At 44.4% G+C, this 24,157-nt stretch overlaps 1 protein-coding gene across 1 annotated transcript in view; it reads right to left on the reverse strand.

Moving 5' to 3' along the window:
* The window catches only part of SLC25A26 (solute carrier family 25 member 26), an 81,371-nt gene that overhangs the window by 4,680 nt on the left and 52,534 nt on the right, over positions 1–24,157 (reverse strand). The window contains exons 5-8 of the mRNA XM_014306680.2: positions 23,492–23,536; positions 12,505–12,574; positions 4,841–4,905; positions 3,387–3,460 (exon numbers count right to left, since the gene is read on the reverse strand). Coding sequence (XP_014162155.2) covers positions 3,387–3,460; positions 4,841–4,905; positions 12,505–12,574; positions 23,492–23,536 — 254 coding nt within the window. The remainder of the gene's footprint in view (positions 1–3,386; positions 3,461–4,840; positions 4,906–12,504; positions 12,575–23,491; positions 23,537–24,157) is intronic.

Raw genomic sequence — 24,157 nt, forward strand, 5'->3', positions numbered from 1 at the left:
CATTACGGGAGCAGGGGCAGACATTTGTTTCCAGAACAGCCCACTCGAGACACAGCTATTACACAAACAGGGGCCCATAACTGAGTTACCCAGAAGCTGCATCCCTGGCAACCCCCATTACCAACCATCACTTCCAAGAATCCTGGCCCTGCTTCTCCCAGTTTCCTGTTCCCACCTGCCAGTCCATGCTTCCCCCATGGGCTCCCTCTCTGTGTGAGGGCAGGGAGGTCCCAAATCCAAAGAGCAGAACTCTGTGGCAGGTCTGATCCAAACTGGTCCCTCCTGGACCACACCTGCCCCCATCAGCAGAGGAGATAAATTGGGTTTAATTCTGCTGGCCCCATCAGAAATGGCTCTGGTGGGCAGAGGTCTGCTGTCTAGCTGGATTTGGTCTGTGTCTGCAGATTTCACCTGGCACTCTGCCACTCCTCAGCTCCTAACAGGACCCCTGCAGTTACCCTTTGGATCATTGAATCATTCAGGTTGGAAAAGGACAGGCCCAAAAAAACCCAGCACTACCAAGCCCACCACTAACCTATGTCCCCAAGCACCATAGTTGCATGTTTTGAATACTTCCAGGGATGCTGATTCTACCACTTCCCTGGGAAACAGGGCCTGGACACAGCACAGAGGGCCCAGTGCTGACAAAAGCACTGTGTGAAACTTGCAGCCCAGTGATGGAGGCTTTTCCCCCCTGCTTGGCTACCAGGTGAAATTCCCCCAGAGATGGGACCCTTCTCTACTCCCCAAAGAGACTTTTCCCTGCTTTCCTCTCCTTGAGGAGCTGCCCACCCACAGAAGCTTTCTCTGTGCATGTGCTGTTACTGCTGAGGCCTGTGCCCTTCTGGTATTTTTCCACTGAAATCCAGATTCATAGCCCACACTTCAACAAATAAAACTGAACGATGTCGAGGGATTGTTAGCTCAAAATTAAATCAGTACCTCACACGTGCCAATTCTACTCTGGCCGGGAAGCTCACGGGAGGAACAGGACACCTGGTGCAACACCACCACTCCACAGAGGCCACCTCACCAGCATCACCATTCAATAACCCTCGTGTTTCTCACCAATAAATTGTGAAGCTTCAGCCATGGCTTTCAAACACCACTATCTCCTTGGGAGAAAAGCCATCAGACAAGATGCAAACCCCCCTTCCTGTGAGTGATTCCTCCACTCCTCTGGCAAGAGCAAAGAGCTTCACAGATCCACTCACCCCATCCCTATCCTAACCCCTGCCAGGCCTGGCTCTCCCTTGGCAGAAAGGGATGTGGAATTTCTTGGCACGGAGCAGAGGGATTTACTAGGTGCAGACCAGGAAGCTGAGCCCTGTGCTCTGGTTTTAATAAGGTGGCAATAAGCAATGCGTCTTTCTGCCCTCAGAATTCCTCCTCTTCAAGTACGAGATTTATTAGAGGAGCCATAAATCATGTCATGTTGGAACTGGCCAAAAAAGCCCGACATTTTTATTGGTTTTGATTAATAGATTTATAATTGGCAGCAGGCATGGCAGCCTCTGCGTTTATTTTTCCCAAGACTTTCTTCCTTTTCCTCGCAGCTGACGCAGCTTGGCCTCCTTTGCACGTTACTTTTTCTCCAGATCTCTTATTGTTTTGATTTCAACTGAATTGTGTTCCCTTTGGTCCTAGTCCACTGGTGCTATCTTTGGGCAGAGTTTAATTCTGGGTTGTTTAGGAAAGGGCACTGCTGAAACAGCCTGGAAAGAACACAAACACACATCTTTACTTTCTGCTGGTGGCTGGGGGAAATTTCCTTAGTATAATCCATGTTTCTTCACACCCTTCAGAGCTCAACTTCCACCAGCAGCAGACATGGCCTCACTTCTCCCAGTCCCTTTCCAAACATGCCTTAAGAGTCCAGCAAGCCCTGCAGGACCCAAAACTCATCCCCTGCCACATCACCTTGTCCCCTCTGAGAGGCAAACCTGAGGCAGCTGAGTGCTGCTGGGGGGCACAGCTGGATGCCTTCCTGGAATCAGTGTTCAGGAACTTCCTGCAATTTGTTTTGAATTATTTCCCACATGTGTAGAAAGAGGTTTGAACTTTTATTAGCTGGGCAGGCAGAGATGAGATGTTCAGAGAAAGCTGTGCCCTGCAAAGTTGTGTTCTGCACAGTGCTCTGGGCAAGAAAGGTTAGGACAGTGCCCTGAAAGAGTGAGAGGGCTAAAAATCTAGGGAAAACTACAGGGAAAAGCCCAAACCTTCCAAAAATCCCTCTGTTTCTCTTCCAGGCCAAAGACAGGTGAGACACAAGCCCTCCTGAAGGCAGCACAGGCTGAACTTCATGGCCTGGAGAAGTTAGGACATATATTCACTTCCAGAGGCCAACTACTGGTGTAAGACACACACTCAAAGAGGACAAGGGGGTGTAAGTGAAGCAGTGTCAGTAACAGTAATAATTTTCACACCTCCAAATGTTCTAGAAACACCAGCAGGAGACTCTGTGTTCCTACACTGCTCCAAGGTCAGGAGCAGAATTCTCTGTCTCAGGACTGGACAAAGTGAGGCACTTGAGAGACTGGATGGACATCACCTCAGACTTCCACAGCTGCTCAGAGGAAAGCCCGGAACATTTCTGCACTCTGGCTATGGCAGGAAAGCTCTGCAGAGCTGCTCTGAGGCTGCTCAGACCTACTCTTTGCACTCAGGCCTGGCTCAGGAAATTTGCACTTTTGCAATGGGTTCCACACTGCAAATAATCTGGGGGCATGAGCTAAAGGCCAGACCTAAGAGGAGATTGAGAGCTCACTGCTCCTCCCTGTGCTTCAGCTTGTCCCACTGCTGGCACCACACTGGCACTGCCTGCTCACATTGTGCTTCACAACAAGAAAGGGGAATTGAACAGAGCAGACCTTGCTGGTGCTTTCAAATCTGCAAGAAATTGCCAGGAGGAGGAAAACCTGTCCATAAGGGGCTTGTGGGTCCTGTGCTGACCTTCCCTGGCTCCTCAGGAGAGGGGATTCACACCCTCAAATGAAACTGCTGAAACTGCCACGAGATGTGCCTGAATTTAAATGGACACAGATCACAAATGTTCACAGGGAAGAGTCCATCATGGGTTATTAACACAAAGCCACCCTCACCTCTGACACCTGGAGCTGGGCTCAGAGGTTGGATACACTCCCAACAAAGCCCCTTTTCTGTGCTCTTCCCTGGACACTGCCCCCAGCCAGGGCTAAGGTGAGGACACTCAGCCTCCCTGAGGGATTTGTTCTTGGCCACCCCACTGCTGCTCCCTGCCCAGGTGTGCAGCAATCAAAAAGCTTTTCTGTATGCCAGCATTTAAACAGAAACAGATCCCACCACATCCTCTCACACCCCCTAAACCACACAGACAACACAAGCCCTGAGGTGCAGCACGTCCTTACCCTGGCAGGCCTTGTGTCCTCCAGATGCCACCAAGGGCAGCCAGAACATTCCCCCTGGCATTGCTGGAACCAGCCTGCACCACAGAGAGAGAGATTGGAAATGTTGGCAGAGGTTTAGTTATGTACTGAGCTCCTGCCCCTGGTTAGTGCTACATGACAGGAATTACAGACATCCTCATAACCTCCTTACCCCAGGCACAGGCAAAAGCTCCTTGTCTCCAGGAATGAAAAAAAGGACAGAAAGTGAAGCAGAGGCACAGAAGAACAAAACAATCAAGGTCCCAGAGCTGGTTAGTGCAGAACTGGGCAGCCAGTCCCTTCTGCACTACACTCAGCTCTACATCCAGCAGTGATACTGCAGTAAGACCTTAATAAAAACACTCTCAAAGCACCAAGTGACTTTGCTGCTCCTTTAGATTTAAATGAACAAAAAAACCCCCTGAGTAGTGTATTGCATGTGAAAATTGTCTTGAGTGCAAAACAGAGGACAAACAGCAGGACTAGAGATATTTCAATTCCATGTGTGAATTCTTAATGTGAAATGACTGACAGAAACTGAATGGTCTCAAAGCACCCTCATTTCTTTCCCCTGTTGCTCAGGAGAGAGGCAGAGATAAATGAAACCCAGTTTTTACAGGTTTATCACCAACACTTTCCAAAGACAAAGAAGTTTTAGCAGACACAACCCAGCAGTGACAGATAACACAGCAGATGTGACCCAGCTGGGGAGGTGCATGTTAGCAACAAGAAACACCCCAAACTGAGAGATGTGAGCAACAGGGTAAAATACACCCACAGAAACTCCAGCATGCCCACCCTTCACCAGCACAACAGATCTTTTCAGGGCTGGGAAAGGCTTTAGGAACATCCACCTGCTGAGGGCTCTTAGCTTGGTGGCTCTCAGCTCTGCCCTGGGTCAGTGAGATGATGATGGGAACATCAGACTCACCAGCAATTTCTAAACTTATTGACCTTACTGATCTTATAAGCAATCTTCCTTCTGCCCTGGTTGGCAGATGTTGGCCATCACAATCTCTACAGTTTAATGTTTTACAACAGAAAATCCAGTACCAAGCCCTCCTGAGAAAATACATGCAGACATATCAAAACAGCAGAATAAATCCCTGATGGGCAGTTTAACATAGAGTTAACTCTGACTCTGCAAGGCTTTTCTCCTAAAGACACTGCATGAGAGTCTGGAAGCTGAGCACGAGGCCAGGTCTGTTTCAGACAGCTCCCTTGGGAAGGGACCAGAGAAGCATCAAGGAAAGGAACACAACAATTTCATTAGTTCTGCATGCAGTGCCTGTTCATATCTACTCCTGCCTTCTAGGACAGGAGCAGAAATTATTATTAATAGGTGCTGGATTTCATTCTGTAAGGATCCTACAGAAACTCTGGAATGCCCAGGCCATTCCCTGGCCTGTCTGGTGGCCTCCATCCCTCCCTCTTACCTTTGCCAACATAATTCTTGTCTTTGCTACGTCGAGCGGTGTGGTGACTGCAGCTGCAAATCCACCTGAGAAAATTAAAACACCAAGCACAAGTGAGACATTGTTGTGTGAATATGAATGCCACACTGCCTATAATTCCCAGGGCTGTGGTCAACACTGCTCTGTTATTAATGCCTACAGCACCTTCCCTCACGTCAGAGCCCAGGTACGTGTGTCCAAGGTCTGGACACAGACCTTTTGTTACTGAGTATTGACTTTAGAAAACAGCTCTGTGCTGCTAAACTGTAAATCCAAACATCCCCAGGGATATTACTGTCTTTTTGTTCTGTACTCTGTGCATACATGAACATAGGAAGGTTGTAAGGATAACAGATTCCACTTCCAACATCTACGGAAAGTTTGGAAGGAAAAAACCTGCTTACTCATTTGCAGAGATGGGAAAATAAACCAGCCACACTGTGTTCTGCCTAGAGAATTAAAGTCTGACCATTCAAATGCTGGAAATACAGAATCTCTGTATCTGAAACACATATGCCTGAGCTACTCACTAGATACACACAGACTGGATCTGGGACTGTTCCAAGGAAAAAAGACAAGTCATTGTTTGGGATGGAGCTCATCTCCAGCAGATTAAATCAGCTCCACTTTGGATAACAACAACGTGAAGCTGCCCAAGGGTCTCAGGAAATTGTCAGAAGTCTGCTGTCACAAGTGCCATCTTACCCTCAGGGGCATTTTTATTCTCTACTCTCTCCCAAACTTCACCCTTGGAGCTCATTACTGTCACTTGCCACAGCCAGCTCAGCTGTGGCTTTCCTCCTGACAGCCAGAAATCTTCAGATTATCCATCTGCATGTCTCGCCCCCAAACGTGTGTGTCTGGCTCTGTACTTTAACCCTGTGACTACAGCCTGGCCTCTTGTGCTATCTAGGGACCAGCTCTGCTGCTTTTCCTCCCAGGATTTTATTCCTTTCTCTTATTTCCCCATCCTAAAATCAATTCTAATCTTTCCCTCATCTGTTCAAAATACTTCAAGAGAGTAATTCATGCTGAGGAAGGGCCAAAGTGAAGGAACTTCTAAAATGCAGGAGCAGCAGTAAGTGAAGAATGAAAGGGGAAGAAAGGGGGGAGAAAAGAGAGCAAGAGACTTGTTCTGAAATCTTTCTTCTTCCCCCTAATTTTTTCTTTTCTCTGGAGCTTGTATAAATCCTGTATCTGCTACAGTCGGGAACAAAGTGACTCCAAAGACTGAAGCCTACACAGTGCCCAGGGAATAAGCTAAAAATAATCTATTTTCTCTTCCAAGTTTTACGGAATGTAGCAAAATTGATCTCTCTTTTCTTGGGATGGGAGAAGGAAAAAGCATTTCTTCTAAAATCTTTAAAGTAATGAAAAAAAAATTTCCCTGCTGGCTTGTGTTTTTACCTGCATCTCTCTTTCTCAACCACCTTAACTTGAACATATTAAACCCCTGTTTTATGATGGAGCAGGCTGGGCCAGCTGGCACCCTACTTGACTTCTTACAGTTAATTAAGGAATGTCCCAGGACAGTTCAGGAGATGCAGTAAGGCACATGTGCAGCCCCCTGGATCTCCAACAAGAACAGCAGGAAAGTGGAGTTAGTGAGCAGCCCCAAATGCCCGGTTTTAGGAGCAGCTTCCACTCCCAGAGGGTTGGCCCATGTGGCTCACTCTGCCAGAAGCTTTCTAGCAGTGATACCTCACTAAAAAGCAGAAAAATGGGCTGTATTCAAGAAGTCAAAGCAGAAACTATGAGCAAGTTAAACTAAATTCCAGTCCATTCTTGGACCTTCTTTAAGGTCAGAAAATCTTTTTATTGTGAGCCAGTTTTTGCGTAAGTGACCAAAAGGCTTTGAGAATGGTCCGGATAGAAACTTTGGTACTCATGTCAGCAATGTATTTTTAGAATGGTAAAAATAAATCTCCATGGAAAATAGTGGCTTTACAAGTCTGGATGTAGAGGCCTTCCTTTGCCCACAGATCAAGCTAAAATTAAACAGTGAACCACATGGCTGTCAGGCCTGTATCAAGCAAAAAAATCTCAAAGCATCACCCAGCTCTGATGGCAACACTTTAGTCAGACTTACTTACGTCCCTTATCAGATCCCTGTAACTTTTTAAATGCATTTACTCCTGAGAGTTTCTTATTGGCAGCAGCTTCAGTCTTGGCTGATAGAGTGGTTAGAACAAACACAATTTATCCTGACATGATGTTCCCAAATTCTTATCTGAAAAGTTTAATCAAGGCTGATTGGTTTTCATTTTTTCCCCAGCTGACATCTGGATCTTCCCTACTCTTTCATTATTAACATTTCAATGTTTCTTTTTCCATCACTGAGAAGTATTTGGTACAGATTTACCAATCAGTTCAGAATGGCAACAGCAACAATAAAATGCTTCATAAGCACAACAAGCAGCAGGATAGCGGCTAAATTAAAAGCAAGTTTGTATATGCTTGACAAAAACATGAGATTAAAGCTAGCATTTGTTGGGGACTGCTCTTTATTGAAGGCAGAGAGTCTGACAAAATGAATGCTCTCCAGCCTTAACTCTAAATGTCCAAGATAATTGTAGATTGACCTCTTAAACTTAGTACACAGGTATCCAGGAAGAGAATAAAGGAACTTAAAACTTGACTGCTTCCAATCACCAGATAGATACAACAGACACAAACTGTTAAAGCCAGTCTATTCATTGAAAATAGGAGGGCTGTGCACTGCACTAATCCACAATAGAGCCCAACAGATCTTTAAATCACTTAATTATTTAATAATCATTCAGTTCCTGCTGTCACTGAACTCACCAAGAGCTGCCACATGAGGCTGGAGACTGCTCCTCTAATCAGCAACCAGGAAAAGCATCAGAGTATCATGTGGACAAGAAAGGCCCAGACACATGGAGCCTCCCACTCCTGAATCACCCTGGTTTCTCTGCAGAGCTGATGGAGAAAAAGGCATCTTTGCAGGCAGTCTGTGTCCAGGCTCACTCACCAACTCAAGGCCACTCTCTCCCTTGCCCTAGACAGAGCTGTGGATGCCTTGGGCTCAGCAAGTAGGCTTAAAGATGGATTTTCACAGGAGAGAAGGCTCTTGGCTCATTAATACTTCTGGCAGAGCAAATTCCTCTATTGGGAAAATAAACCTTCATGCAGTAGTGGAAAATTCATCACCCATCTCCCAAGAAGTTACAATGGTCAGTGTATATTCACACTTTACCAAGGCAGGGTGTTAAACAGAAAATCCCCCTGCTACTCACACTTTCCCAGTGACCAGTCCTTGATGGAAGTGCTGGTGACAGACATCTGCAGAGCATGATTTACCTTTATTTGGCAATAAGAATAAAAAGACTTGAAGACTTAAAAAATTCCCCTAGGTTGCTGCTGGCATTTTCTACCATTTTAGCTGTCATACACAAATAAAAGCATCCGAACTGAGGGAAATGCTTCACCTGGGAACAATACATAACCTTAGGTTCTCACAGCCTGTAGAATTTGCTGCTACAGGAAAATGTTTCTCAGGTACTTAGACACAATCCTCAAATAAAACCCTATAAAGGGAGAAGGACAAATTCCCCTTCTGTTTTGGCATCTTGCTTTTCTGTACCACTTTAACTCCTCCTCACCTTTTCTGCAGGGTTCAGGGAATCCTTCTGGCCATTACAGGGGTTCTCCCTGAGTCTGAGTTCCTGTCATATGGCCAGACCTCTGCTCTCCCTTCTGCAATACCAGCCCTGATCTGTAGGTCAAGCTCATTTCAAGAGACAGGAATTTGTTCCTTGTTGGAATTAGCCCATCTTAGGAAAAGAAAAACGATTCAGGTCAAACTGTACTATTGGCTTTCTTCATTATTATTTTCTGTACTGACACCTGGGGGTTACCCAGGACCTTGCTTTTTGTTAATAAACAAGGGTTTTTTCACTTTCACCCTGGTATCCATTTCTCTCATTGGCAAAAAGGGATTATTGGAGTCTTTCTCTTTAGAGGAAATGTTCATTCCAAGGCATTTTCTCCTGAAATTTGTCACAATACCAAGACATGGGTTAAAAAACTGAGTGGCTCAGGTCCAACACTAAACCTCATAGCATCCTTTTACACTGACTGATCTCCAAGTTCACAAAAGGCATTTTTCAGAACTCTTCAATCGATAAGTTCTTATTTGAACTTTTATTTTACTGGTATCATGTTAAATTTTTTTAAGAGGAAGTTTATTCTGGTCCTTTATCAGTGTGGGAACGACACCTGCCTATAGTAGAGCAAAGCGACCCAAGAACCTCTTTGGATTTCAGCAGAAATGCCAAGACAAAGCACTGCTCCCTCCAGAGATTTAACCAATTCAGGGCTAGGAGCATGTTCCAAGCAGACTCTGCAGGGAAATCTTGAGAACTACTCAAAAATTTATGCAGAGCTATAGAGTTAAAGAGGCTTTTAGACACAGTGTGTAATCTTGTCAGAGCCGATTAGATCAAAACAAAAGTGATGGGAAATCCTCCCTGTTCATGTGCAAAAAGCTCCCCTTAGTGCATTATGACTCACTGGACTTGCACCTCCATTCCTGGTGACTTTGGCACCACAGAGCATTAATTATTAATGTTAAGCCACACTTTTCCTTATGGCAGTGAGAAAGAAGGCATCTTAACAGGGGCAATTTGCAGTCACATTAAATGGATATTCAGGTTCTTTGACAAGCTGGGGATCACCTCGCTGCTCCAGGGCAGTGCTTTCCTTTTCCAACAGCTAATACCCAATGGCAGGATCTCCTTGCCACTGTCCCTTGCATGGAGAACACAGGAAGCCCAGCAGCTCTCCTGGGACACCTGCCTTGGCACACTGCAGGACTGGGGTGGTACAGCCAGGCAGTCCAAGCCCAGAGGAAAGGTTTGGTTCAAACACAACCTCAGGCTTAAAATCTCATTTAGATCTACCCTTGGGTTCTTCTGCTCAGGTATCACCTTTTCCCACTCCCCAAATACTCCAAACATCTCTGCTAAGACACCAAAGATGACGATAAAGCTGGACAAGGCCTTGAGGGATTAAATTATTAACAGATGAGTCAGAGAGGATTCCAAATCTCTGATATTTATGTTCATGCCATTTACATTTCCATAAAAAGCCCATGGATCACATACATCCATTTTACATATGAGGGCTGAACTGCTGCCATTTCACAGGCACTGGGGATGGAATTCAACAGATTGTTGCTCTTGGTTCTGTCTTCACCAAATAGTTATAACCAGCTCATACAGACACACACACATGTGTGTATGCCATAAAGGGAAGCTAAACAGGACTTTTCTTTCAGTTTCTTTCAGCTTATTACCCTGCCCCTCAGGACCTCTAACATATTTTTAGAAAGTATTGAATTCAAGCAAAGAACACAGGAGAAAAGCCTGTCTGTGTGATTTCACCATCCCACCACCACCATGGTGGCATTTGAGGGCATATCTGTGAGCAAAGGTTGTTTTTTGGATAACATTCTCCTTTTAAGGATAATAACACAATGATTTAAAATCACTTCTATGCACACATCCGTCTTGTTTTATTCACAGAGTATTGGTGAGGTTTTAATTTTTTTTGTTTTGAGATGGAGAGAAAGGGATAAAGAGTTTGGTTGGCCTTTTCTTCCCTCACCTGAAGCTACATGTAGGTAGTTAATAATTTTTAACTCTGGAGTCCATTGTTCAGAATGCAGGAAATTATTTTTCCACTACCTCCCCTCAGCAAGAAGGATAAATATTTTCAGTGAAACAGAATGGATGCAGTACCAGAATAGATCAATATCAGAGCCAGCTTGTTAACATATCTCAGAGGAAGGCAGAGGGGAAGGTTCTGATCCAAAAAGAGCTCAACCTCCTGAGCCTTGAAGCAGCTCCTCAAAGGACACATGAGAAAGGAAGATTACAATATTGTTGGTGAAAAGGAAATAATAGGGAGACAAAGAACAGAGAAGGAAAAACTGGCTGGAGAAAGGGTAACCCAGAGAATATTTATCCTCACCAATTACAACATGAGCTACAAAATAAGATTCCTCTTATTTTGACTGGTCAGAATCAGGACATACAGAAAAAGAACTGGAGGCACTGGGCTAAATTCCCAACTGAGGCACCAAATTTGACCTCAGGAAATTACTCTGCAGGGCTCTGGGTAAATCAGATAACCTTTCCAGCTCTCTGAACATGCCTGAACACAGTTTTTGTATCAATCTAACTGTAAATAAATCAGCAGTGTTAAATTAATGAGCCCATCACACCTGCAGACATACAGATTGCATTTTAAAGCATTTTTAGTCTGTTAGTTTGATTTGTTTCAAAACAAAAATGAACTATCTGCTTCATTTGCTCTTACTTGGTTTGCACTGATTGATGAAGTCAGTGTAAAACCCAACAGCAGGATCTTAAGCAGAATAAAACTCCCTTCCCATCAGCATAAACAGAAAAAATACAGCTGGACAAGACTACAAGAGGTCACCTAAAATATTCCCTCAGCCCCAAAATGGAATCAGTTCTACCTCAACCATTCCCTCATTGCTCACACACCCGACCTCTTAACCCTGTGCAGCCACAGCCACGCTGCCTCCCCTCAGCTGTGCAGTTTCAGCGCCCTCCAAAACAATCCTGAGTCTCTGCTGGAATTCTGCTGCTATTAATACTTCATTTCCCCTAACAGAACTTATTTTTAAAAAACTACATACAATGTAATGGCTCCGAGTTGGTAAGTTATCAAAGAACAAGCTTTGCTTTTGATAATCTCTATTTCAAGAAGTGCTATAATTTCTCTTTAAACAGGATTTATTTTTTCCACATATTCTGTTACTAGTTTGGAATCTCAAAATGTATTTTAGCTCCTTGGGGAAAAAGCTCTGGCTATCCATCCCTTTACTATGAATCTGTTTTTTCTATTAAGACAGATGAATCTCTCCTCCCTCAAACTTGTCAGCTATACTGATGAGTCATTAATTGATTTTTCTTTTTCCTCTTTTTGTTTTTTTGGAAGCAAGTACAGTAGGCTAAAATCAAGCAAGAAGCCTACTGAAGAATCCAATTAACTTCTGGCTTGTTTGGTAACAAATAGTGCAGTATTGTATTCTGCCACCCTTTATTCTTGTTGTAGTGTCTGGAGATTGCCCAGATGTTTCATCCTCTGGGGTTTTTTTGCTGCAGAAGGCTTTTGCCTCCAGGCTGAGCAGTGCTGGCCCTCTGCTCTCCTGCCTCCAGTTAATCTAGGTGGCTGTCAGAGCTGTCACAGGAATGGTGAATCACGGCCTCTGCAATCACTTCAGCCCCTGGGGAAGCGCTCGGAGCGAACAGCTGCACAAACCCCCACCCAAACTGAGTTTCTTCTGGATGAGGATTTTACAAATCAACTTTGAAATAATCACAAAGCCTGACTGACAGGCCCACAGTTTTTAAATAACAGAAATTTGTCAAAAACAAATTGGTTGTCTTTCAAACAGACACCCTGGTTGAGTCTTTTTTTTTTCTTCTTCTCTTTCCTTTGCTGACTTTCCCATTTCCAAACAACAACTGGATCTGTTTTCTTCTAAACAAACTTGAATTACAAAGGAATGTTGTTCTGCTATACTTAATAGATTTGCACATTTTTCCCTTTCTTCTTTAGTCTTTCCCAGTATAACATATAATCCTTTGCACCTGCAAAAGCTCCACAGACTGCTGACTGCCAAGAATCCACCACGTGACCCTGCTTCCATGACCAGAGATCCTGTGTTTAAAGAGAAAGGAAAATAAAAAGTTATTAAATGTTTGAATCTATCTGATCCCCATGTGAGTTAACTCTGAGGATGGGAACTTAAGTGAAAAGCTATTTTTGTGGCATTTTTGAGTGATGTAATAAGTGATTTTTCCCAAGGAACTTGTGTACTTGAACAAGCAGATGGAGTGAGAAAGACGTCTGGAACTGAGGAGGGCTTGAAGCAAATTGCTTTCAGGGAATTCATATGTATGTATTTAAGCCTGTGGCCATGCAACTTTGCAAATATTTTGTGAATTTATTTTCTTTTTGGCAGATAAAACAGCACAAAGCAAAACACTGAGCGTGAGGGCGGCATGCAAGAACCAATATCAGCTCATCCCAGATGCACAAAAGGCTCCCATTTAAAATGAACAGCTTCCACGAGACACAAGTCCTGTTTGCTCCCCTACATTTCTTAAACCGACCCTTCCCCTCACACTCCTCAAAAAACCCCACCATTAAGAAATTGCTCTTATCACTCCCATTATACCCCAAAGCAGGTGTGTCTCTGTTTTTCACTTGGCGTCGTTAGGGACCACACACCCTCCTCTCCACACCCCCTGCTCCCTCCATTTCCTCACAGCAGCATTTAAACACACACACTGAAAGCCCCAACAAGAACAGTGCCTTCCAAAACCACCTCTCAAGTCACGTCACACAATTTGACGAGCCCTGTCAGTATCAGCAGCCAAGGCCAGTGTCTGCTGGGAGGGGTTTTCCCCGGCAGCTGCAGTCTCTGTGTTCTCCCCTCCCTGCACCCTGCTCCATCCTCTTCCTCATCTCCTGAAACACTTCACATTGAAAGCTCTGGAGGAGAAGTTTCTGGTTTATGATGTGAGGATCAGTACTGAGCAGGAAGGGATGGGATCCACGGCCCTTCTAAGGCCCACCACTGAGAAATCATCAATTTTATTTTATAGCTGTGGCATTCTCCTTCTTTTTAAAGTCATATTACTTCTGTACTATAACATTTTCTTAGAAGCAACTGGATAGCAGAGCTAGGCTGAGATTATTGCTCTTGGGCTCCTGGTCTGCAGTGCAGCCACTTCCCACTGGAGCAGGAGAGCTCTGCTCTCGTTTGCTGACTCTTCATTTAACATGCTCTCCTCGTGACTCGCTTCTTCCAGCTTGGCTGGCGGTTATATTTCAGTTGAATGTTTTAAAAATCAAACTGTTCAAGCAACAATGGCCAGCCACAATGTTGTTTGGTACCCTGCCACAGCTAAATAGCTGCAGCTCTGCTGTACGAAAGCACTAGAGGGGTTCCAGCCTCTCTAATGCTAGCCATTCTTTTCCTGGTGTTTTTGGTATGGGCTGCTATTCTGCCATCACCCACAGCAGAAACTGATTTTCATTTCATAAATAAATAAATAGGGATTCATAATTCTTCAAAACCATGATATGCTTTTCTGGAATAACTTACAGTCTTTGGACATACAGTTCTCTTGCAACTCAGTCCTGATGGAAGAAGGACACACTCCCCTAGACAAACTACCTCCCAGAGTATCTGGGTACTGTGAAAGCATAAATCCCACCTTCAGCACCCATCTGCAAAACACTTCAGGTGCTTAAGAAACCTTGAATTGAAAGCCAGGGTTTAAAAACTGAGCTTCTGGAGCCACAGCTTTCTTTTGATAGAAGCAGAATAATTGTGTTGGTTTTTTTTCTACACATTCTCCAAACATCTGGACATCTACAGCTGAGCCCAAGAACTCAGAACAGTTACTGCTGCCATGTAAAAATGCACTGTGCAAGAGCTGCTGGAGGACTAAGAGGAAAACCAGCCCATTAATACATTTATGGCTTTGCCAGAAGCCCAGCCTATTCTCAGTCATGATGGGGTTTTATGTTAATGTCATTGTCCAAAGAAGAAGGAAAAGGTCGTTCTGATTTCTTGGCATGTAGCTCTAAAATCTAGTTTCTGATAGAGCCTGGCTGCCCAGGGCAGCTCTGCACAAAGAACCTTTGCCAAGCAAGGCAAACAGTGATGAATTCCCATCCATTACGCCTGCAAATTGACAACAGGTATTTGCAACAGTCATGCAATATGGAAAATGCTTTAAAAGGGTGGAGCCAGGAACAGTTCAATTAAATTAGGGAAAAGGAGAATTGAGGCTGGAGAACAGGAAGCAAATTCCCCAACAGTGAGGTCTACTGAACCACGGAGCCAGCCTCCCCAGGGAGGAGAGGAAAGCCCTCTCCTTTGAGTCATTTAAAAATAGACTGGAGAAGGCACTCAAGACTGAACTGTGGGGAATAATCCTGCACTGGCAAGGGCAGGATGAGATGACTTCATGCGTTTCTTTCCATCTCCAATTTCGGTGATTCACCCAGAGCTCCAAACCTGAACATGCAGAAGAGCAAGAAAGAGGGAAGCAGGGCACGAGGACATGATCCTGGAAGAAGCCAAGAGGAACAAGTGTCACAGGGCCAAGAGGACCTGGGCAGGACTCCTGTCCAAATTCTTTCTAACCACACGATGCTGTGGGCCAGGATGACGTGCTGGAGGTCACACATGTTTTCTCTCATAGCCCATGGACCAACTAATTGACAGGGCTGGTAAGTCAGGCCTGTAAGTTCTTCAAAAACTCTCGCCCTCTGAGCAGGTTTTAATACCATTAAGACAGGGCAAAGCACAGAAGCTGTTAGGGGTTTGTAGATTACTATAAAACCAGGGCCTTGTTCCTGGAAAGAAACAGAGGATCCATATACATATCTGCCTAAAACACTGACTTTGGACAAAATTGGTTATTGCAGTGGTACAGTGCTTAGGGCACACTCTGCCATCCTGGATGCTGAACAGAAGTAGAAGAGCCTTCCATTCAGGGGGATTATGAGGAGAGCTCAGGTCAGGCAGAGCTCAGGACCCAAGGGGCACAGCTCAGAGGCTCCAAAACAGGGCAGAAGTGCCCATGTAATGCCTGCAGAAGCCCCAAGAACACTGCTCTGTCTCCACGTGCTCCTGCAGGATGAAACAAGCCGGGAATTACGAGCAACACGACTGCAGCAGCTGGCTCAGCCTGGGTCCCCCACTGCCATCACCAAAAAGGCTCCTACCTGCTCACACTGTGCTCCTGCAGCAGAAGGCTGCAGGGGACAACCTGGCTTTTCCAGGGCAGTACCCATTCCCACTAGCACCCACAGCCTAGGGAAGCAGAATGACAAGGAGCACATTACATGAAAGGGCCGCCATGCCAAGCCTGTGTCATGTGTATTCTATTAAGCTGAAGGCTGAATAGAAGACTTTGTTTTCCACTTCAAAGGACCCCATCCCAATCTCTCTCTCTCTTCCCTTATGAATAACAAATTGGAAATAAATCTTCTGGCTGAAGTGCATGGAAACTCATACAGTTGGGGCCCTCTGCAGCTTCCCAGCTCAATCACATGGTAATTTTTTTTGTAAACACTTTTCTGTGATATATATGTAAATCTGGCTGTGCATTGCTGCACCGTGTAAAGCAATACAGCGGGTGTGGCCTCAGGGGATGGCACACAGCAGGAAGCCCGACTGCATATTTCCAATTATTCACAGGGATAATGTTCACAGAGAAGGGTCAAGTTTTATATGTGGGCAGAGCCCTACTTTTCTTCCTAGAGATCCCATTTCATCCTGCTCCATAGGCCAGTGTCCCCGAATTTTCACTATAAATGTTATTTAGCTCTTTTGATACTGAGAAAACAAGGACGTCCCATTTTGTTGGGCAGAGTGAGCATTGGAAAAGTCACTCTCAAGATATACCAAAGGCCCTTCAATCTAAATTTAAAAAAAAAAAGGAAACTATTACCTCTGCTTTTAAATATTGGGGGGAAGTATTTGGTGCCCACAATATGGACTCCTGAGGACACCTGGCCTCCAGATGGCCAATAACCTTTGACCAGTGCACACAACTCTTACCTGTGCATGCCTGTCACCTTTGCCATGCATTTATAGTAAAGGTTTGTGCAAAAAATCAGCTGTCAGCTTTGTGTTCTCAGTGCAGCCAGGTCATGGTCTATATTCAGAAGATCTACACTTTGGTAATCCAAGAAAATGCAATGCCCACATCTCTCAAACCTGATGACCAGCCTAACACCACTGATGCTGCAGGAAGCATTGCACAGAATAAGACATCTCTGCCTTGGCCTTGCTATTCTTCAAGCAGAACTCATGGCATACACCACCCTTGAGGCCTGCAGCTGAATAAATATTACAATTCATTCCAATGATAAGTATCTATAGTATCTCTGTGTGCCCCTCTGTTCACAACAGTGTTCAACTTCATGGTAACAGGGGAGAAAAAAAATCAGAACAAATGAATCGCAAGGATCTGTGCGCATGTGAGGTCCTGCAGACTGAGGAAAGAAAAGCAATTTTCATGTTTGCCTTTCCTGCTAGGGATCTCACTCACAACGTGGCATTCTGCATGGTTGACCCTTACAGATGCATGGCACATTAGCTACAGGAGAAGCAAAAACTGCACAAGTTGATTGCTGTTTCTATACAGAAAGTCAACATGGAGCAAAGAGCCAAATGTCCTCCTCAGTGGATTTTTTATGTGCATATGTGCAGCATATGGGCAAGTACATGTGTATATTATCTTGCAGGAAACATGCAAGCCCAAACATGGGAAAAATTCAATGATCTAAGTTCACTGTTGACATAAATGCTGAGACTCCATTTGCACTAATGGAGTTGTGCTCACTTATGCCAGTACTGAATTCAGTCCTAGAATTAAACCCACCCAAATCCTAGATAAATTGAAAGAGAACAAAAGTTGGCCTATATGCAAGAGCATATTTTTCATGTTAAAAGCATTTCATTCCCTTTTTCTGCCCATATAATACTGCATTGATGTCTGTGACCCATTTGGATGTAAATCAAAATGGATGTGCTAAAAGCCTGGTTAAAGGAAATGTTCTTCGAAGCAGTGTTCCCATGGCAAGGCAGAACAGCTACACTCAGTTTCCACGGCACAAAGGGACATATAGGGAGGGAAAATGTACTTCTGAAAAATCACTTTAAAGCCAGCAGGGCTTTTCTTGAGCACCTGCACTGCTCTTACCTCTATTAGATCTGTGCTTTGTAGGTGTGTGTGAATGAATTACATGGAAGAAGTACATAAATCTGCTAAGGTTCTTCAGCAAATAACCAGTGTCCAAATCAAATCTTCGCTACTCAAACATCGCCAGATGTCACTGGCAAGCTTAGCAACTTCTAGAGAACCTCTTGTGGCCTGGGCATGGCCAAAAGGGCATCACAATCTGGCTCTGTATCTACACACTGTGTGAGCCTGTTTTCCTCTGCTCTGTTGAAATGCTGTATTGATGATCCAAGGCCATCTGACTTTTCCCAAACGTGCCTGCAGTGCTGTGAGCAAGGCCTGCATTTGTTTCTCTGCCTTTGGTGCAGATGGTGTGCAGCATTCCTCGGGCTGTGCCCCAGGATGGTGTGAATGACACTTATTGTGGCAGCAATAAAGCCAGGGCTGTTTGCTCAACAGCTGCTGGGTGCATTGTTCCTTTGTGAGAAAAATGCAGCAGCTCTGCTCATGGCATGGCCACGTTACATCGCCACGTTACATCCCACCCCCAGCACCCCATGCAAAGCTGTTCTCCTGATTCGGCACCTAAGCAAATGGCAGACAGTGCTGTTTAACCATGAGGACTTAATCCCAAAATCAGCCCAACTGTTACTGAAAGAGGGAGCAAGGCATGGTAGAACACTTTCTGCACTGCCTGTGAGGAAATGGCTTTAAAGCTGGGCCTGGCTTTCATTTGCTCTTATATGCAGCTGAGCACAGAGGAAAGAAATACTAGACTGCTTCTCCAGGAAAAAGGGAAAATGGTCAGCTACCTGTAGAGCAGGGAAAGAGCCATTCAAGGCCCAATTTGGCTACATGACTCTATTTTCTACTTGCCCTGTTAAGCAGCAACAGATCTGACTGTAAATTTTAGGAGGGAAATAGCATTTGGTTTATGGATTCAATGGCAGAGTTATAAACACATATTACTGCTGAGAACCCCAGCTGCCCGGGCAGAAGTATTCTGTAAACCTTTCATTCTTATTAACTTTAAAAATCAGGTGCAATGAGCTTCAACCAAGGTTAGAGTGTTCACTCTCCACAGAAAGCCAGCAAGCAGTCTTTGCACAGCAAGCTTCAAGGTGTGTCTCAAAATCTATCTGCACTGATGACCAAGAGCAAGGCTGAGCTAAATCAGCTAAATCAGCTAAAGCTGACCCTAAAATCAGTTCACACCCTCTGCTGCCTACCCCAGCCCCCAGCAGCTGAGCTCTCTGGAGAGGGAACCAAGAGAGCCAAGCAAATGAGCACATGTGCCTTTTCCCTCCAGATCTATGGTTCAGTTCACCAGCACATTCCCCTCCACACAAGTGCCTCCTGCCTACAGTCTCAGCTGCACCTGAACAGAAAACAAAGGACCTCATCCCAAACTTGTGTGGCCAGAAACCAGCTGAGAACCAGCCCATGGAACTCCTGTTCTGACCCAACAAATGTTCTGATCCTGCTCAGCCTCACAGGGGAACGGCTGGACTCTCTCCATTCTCTTTTTGTATAACACCTTTGAATTTGTGAGACCTACAGATTTGAGAAAATTATTTTATTGCAAAAACCAGTGACAAAAAAAAACTTGTGGGCTCACTAGAAGTGCAGAAAGTCTAAGAGCTCTAAACTTTGCTCAGCACTCAAAGAGGGAAATCCTGGCCCTACTGAATGCCAGAAGAGCCAGACATCACCTCGAGCATGGTCACTTGAAGATTTTTATCTTTCTCTGAAGCTCCTGGGCCAGCAGAGCAGCACAGTGTGTGCCTGCCCTCCCAGAGAGGTTGGGTTTGTAGGGGCAGGACTGGCTGACCCTGATGTTCCACAGTCTTAGCAATGTCCAAGTGTCTCCTCTTAAGAGTCAGACCTGTCTAATGAGAAAGACAAAAGGTTCCCAGGATAGCAGGTTTGTTTTCCTTAAAAAAATCCACCAACTAAACAAACAAAAACCCCCTTGTTTTTCAAGTCAACTCATTTGAGACCTGTGTCCTCCTGTCCTGCCTGCTCCTTCCCTCCTCCCTGGCTACCAAAGCCTTTTCTGCAGACATACAATACATTTGCTCTATAAAGAGACCATTCTCCCTGTGCAGCTGCATTTGAGTGACTCTCAGAGGCTCTGAAGCACAGCCAATATGCAGAAACATAAAACCCAAGAGGACTGAGTCTTGTTTCACCTGAGGAGGGTTTATCTTACAGCACTGTTCTCTGAGGGATCTGACCATTGCCACTGAGCCTTATGAAACAGGCTTTTTTGACAAGATGTTTCTGGACTCAAATGTTTCTGTAGGGTTTTAAAATGCTATTTTATTGAAAAAACCCCAAAACACTTGATGCCCTGTATGTCTGCAATAGCCCCCCAGCAGAATTGAAAGTTGTCTTTTTTCTCAGCTAGTTCTAAAAGAGAAGGATTAAAACATGAAACCAATGATAAATCACTACTGCCGCTGGTAGGAACTCGGATATGATGATTATAAGCGCTGAATAAAATGTCTGAACAGAAGAGAATAAAAGATGAGACAGAAGGGATGGGCTCCTCAGGGCCAGAGCCATCTGAGCAGAGACTGTACAGCCCTGGCAGCAGGGTGAGCACAGGAGCTGCACCAGGCTCCTGTAACCCACAACAATTTCATGCCAAACACACAGCCCACAATGTGAAATTCCCACAGTAAGGAACACACATACAGTATTTCCAAAGCAACTCACTGAGGCACCCTGGAAATTCCAGGACAGCAAACAATGGGGACTGTATCTTACAACATTAATTCCAAAACCTGAACTAATATGGAAGGCTCTGTGCTTGGCTGGTATTTGGGAAGCACACCACATCTATGCTCTGTTGCCTTTCTTCAGGGCCACCTGGCTTTGAGATGGGATCAGAAGCATTAACCCCACATAAAAGAACCTAAACCTGACCAAACTGTCACAGTAATATTCAACCATGGTGCTCTTCTAAGGACTGGTGTAGCAGAAAGTGAATAAAATTTGTAACACCCTTTCTTTCCCTGAACTCTGAGAAGAATTCAAGACTGTTTTACCTGTAAGGCTTGGACTAAAGAGACAGAAAAGAGCTACACTAACTCACCCTAGTTGGGGATTACAAGGTCCTGATATCTGATACACCATAGCAGTTTTCTTCTCTCTTTTGGTTGATAGCAATCATCCGTGCCTCAAACAAAATATGGAAAAATGGAGAATTGGGAAGAGAAAGGACATAAAGCATAACTTACAGCAGTGGATTCTACTTAAATAAAAATATTTTTAAAAAAATAAAATACTTTTTAAAATTGAAAGCACCATAATTACTGTTCTTTCTTGAGTCATTGTGAATAAGGAAGGAGTCTATTGCCTGTTCCTAAATTGTGTGTTCACCTGAGTCCCTATCAGTAATGCCAGATTTGAAGCAGTATCTGTTTCTTGCTAATTACTGCAATCCTCCCTTTGCCAGCACCCACAGCCAAGGTAACCTTATAGTTCAGTAATCTATACGATGTTCTCTCTTTTAACATAGCTCAGTGCATGGCATGCAGCTCTCACAGGGGACAGCTGGTGCACATTCACAGACAGGAGAAAACTGTGCATGTAAACTCTGTGACTAAAGCATAAGGAATAACCAGAGCAGCTTGGAGTAAAGCAGATAGAGAAAATGGGGTCTAGAAAAACACTATCTGCTACCTATGACAAGCCTTTAGTGGGCTTCTCTAAGCTTAACACCTTGCTGCTGGCTGCAGTCAGCACACATCTGAAGGAAAAGGAACCCCTCTTCTTCTTCCATGTGCCTCTCTAACTGTCCTTTCACACTGGAATGATTTTCCTTATTTTTATGGTGATTAGCTTGTTCAGGGAATCAGGACTGAGTCTCTTCCATCAGCTTATGTCACTTCACAGTAATGGTTTTAAATATGACACAGCCACAGCTCTTGTTCTACTCTCCTCAGTGAGATGGCCCACACACATCATACACAACTGCTCCCACAGTTACTTTCTCAAGTAATCCTATAAATCCAGTGCAGAACAGTCCCTCAGGCATCATCTCAATAACTCTTTTCTGTTCAGGCTTTGTGCCATTTTTCTCTTGTCCTTTGCATTACTATTTCTTTGCAATTACTGTCTGTCCATGCTCCCTTTGTGCACCCGTGAGAAGGTGAAGAGCCCAACACCCTCAGCCATTCTCCAGTGATGTTACTGGCCACATCCATCCTCTTGATGGGACCATAATGATTTTGTCCTTTGTTCTACTGTCAGGACAATTTTAAACAGCTTCCCTCAGTTAAACAAAATGTATTCTGCTTTCACTGCCTGGCTTTGATATGACAAACCCTGAGCTCTCTCCCTGTGCTGAGCCAAAGTGACTGAGTGTGCCAGACTCATTTTTGCAGTTTTCTACTCCTGACTTCACATCAGAAGAATATAATGCAACAGGTTTGTGGAACAAACTGACACAAGTTTTGTTTTTCTTCAGATCTGCACTGACCTCCTGAGATTAAACATGATGCCTCATCCTGAGTGACTCACTGCTGCAGTTAGCTAAATTCAAACTGTCTTCTTTAAAGCCTGTAATGTAAACAATACATTTTACTGTCACAGCTAGGTGGACATTAGTTAAAACAACTTTACATTCTGCAAACAGCTACATGATGGTGCTGGTTTATGTAGTTTTGGCATGGACACCACACTTTTCCCCTTTAAGCATTGCCACCTCTTGCTCCCACACATGCCTGCTGCACTAACCACCAGCAGGCTGGGCCAGCACCACTGCTGCAGAGTTTACAAAAAGCCATTCCTGGACACTGCCAGGGAAGCAGATTCCTAATAAGGCAGCCCCAGCTCCCCTGAGCAGTGGGATGAGACCCAGACCCCACAGCAGGCTGAGCTCATGGAGCACCCACAGAATCCTCACTTCTGCCAAAGCTCTCAATGATTTTCATGCTCCTCCTGCCTGAGGATTCACCTTTAAACTGAACTCCCTGCAGCCTCTACATGCAAATATTCACTCTGTGGGCTTGTCTCCCCCAAACAGCCCCAGCTACAGACACACAGCAAGAGGACAAACTGCTGTCCCAGTCCAACACACGAGGTCCCACTCTGGGTCTCTGTGCTGAGCTTGCTCAGGAGTCCAGCACTCCTACCAAGAAGGAAGTTTCTCTCTCCAGCTCCTCTTTTATAAATATATTTTACTACAATGTTTTTAATGATCTGCAATAATTCTCTGTGCTTCCACCCCATGACCTCCAAGGACTTGAAAAACCCTTCCTTTCATCTTTTGTAGTGAGTTCAAGGACATACAGAGGAGAAATTACATCTTCAAATCCAACCCTCCACTCAAAAATCTAGATCCTGTCTCTGACCATGGTAACAACTGCACTGTTAAAACATCATCATTGACACCTTCTTCAAATGACCTTAAAATAAAGTGCATGCAGCCAATCAAAATATCTTTTCAGGGATGTTTACAAAACTCAGGCTGAAACAGTTCTCATTTGCAATTTCCTTTTACCATGAAGACCAAAACACTAAAAAAATTAAAATAAAATAATTTTTTAAAAAAAGAAGTCACACAACACAAGGTGGTTCCCACTCTTTTAAAGCATTTAAAAATGTTAGAGCTGAAAATAAAATTTCTGGCATGCTGGGAGTAAAATCTAGCCTGCATGCCATAGATCAGTGGTTAGATATTCCCTGTTATTTTTCAGATATTCAGGCATATGATCTTCACATGCACAGGTAAGTTGGCACATAATTACTGATTCTTGAAAATACCCATAATCACAATAATGGAATTAGGTAAGTTACCATGGAAAACCTTTGCAAAATGTATAACTTATATTTCCATCACTAAAAGAGAACTTACCTTTAAGGACTCCCAGAGGGGAAACTGTACCAGAGAGAAAGGAATCTGGAGAGGTGGGAAAAGAAAAACAAAATAAGAACAACAACATAATGTTACAAAAGTAAATTGGGTTGGCATGTTCCTCAACTGGCTAAATTAGGAACAGTTATTGTTCTGCCAGTGAACTGCAGCTTATTACACTTACAAATCTTTACGGACACTTTATGTATGCTGCCATTAAATGACTGGTTTCACTAAAGCAGTTTTACTTTGTTTATCACATTCCCTGCTGAGAGGTTAATGTATTGTTACCAGGGTGGCCTAGAAGTGCAATAAGCAGTGTGATCTAGTGCAGGGACATTCTGGGTTTGTCAGCCAGCCAAGAAAGCCATAAAGATGGTTCAAGAAACACGTTCCCAAGGCCAGGAACACAGCTTGGCAAAAAACATCCTCAGCAGTGCAGACTCTCACAGATGCTGAGCTCTTGTGCTTCAACCAGGGCTCTGCCCTTGGGCATCAGCTGCAGAAACCTTCCAAACATGTCCCATGATCTCCCATGAACCAGAACTAAAGGCAGGTTGTGAGGAGCTACCACAGCCCGGCTAAAAGGGAGAAGCCTGGTGGCTCTCACTGCCTGTGACACAGGTTCTCCTGTCCGGCAGCAGTATCTCTGCATCTCTGTCTGTG

The sequence above is a fragment of the Geospiza fortis genome, unplaced genomic scaffold (assembly GCF_000277835.1).
Source record: "Geospiza fortis unplaced genomic scaffold, GeoFor_1.0 scaffold70, whole genome shotgun sequence".
In the NCBI taxonomy this organism is placed as follows: Eukaryota; Metazoa; Chordata; class Aves; order Passeriformes; family Thraupidae; genus Geospiza; species Geospiza fortis.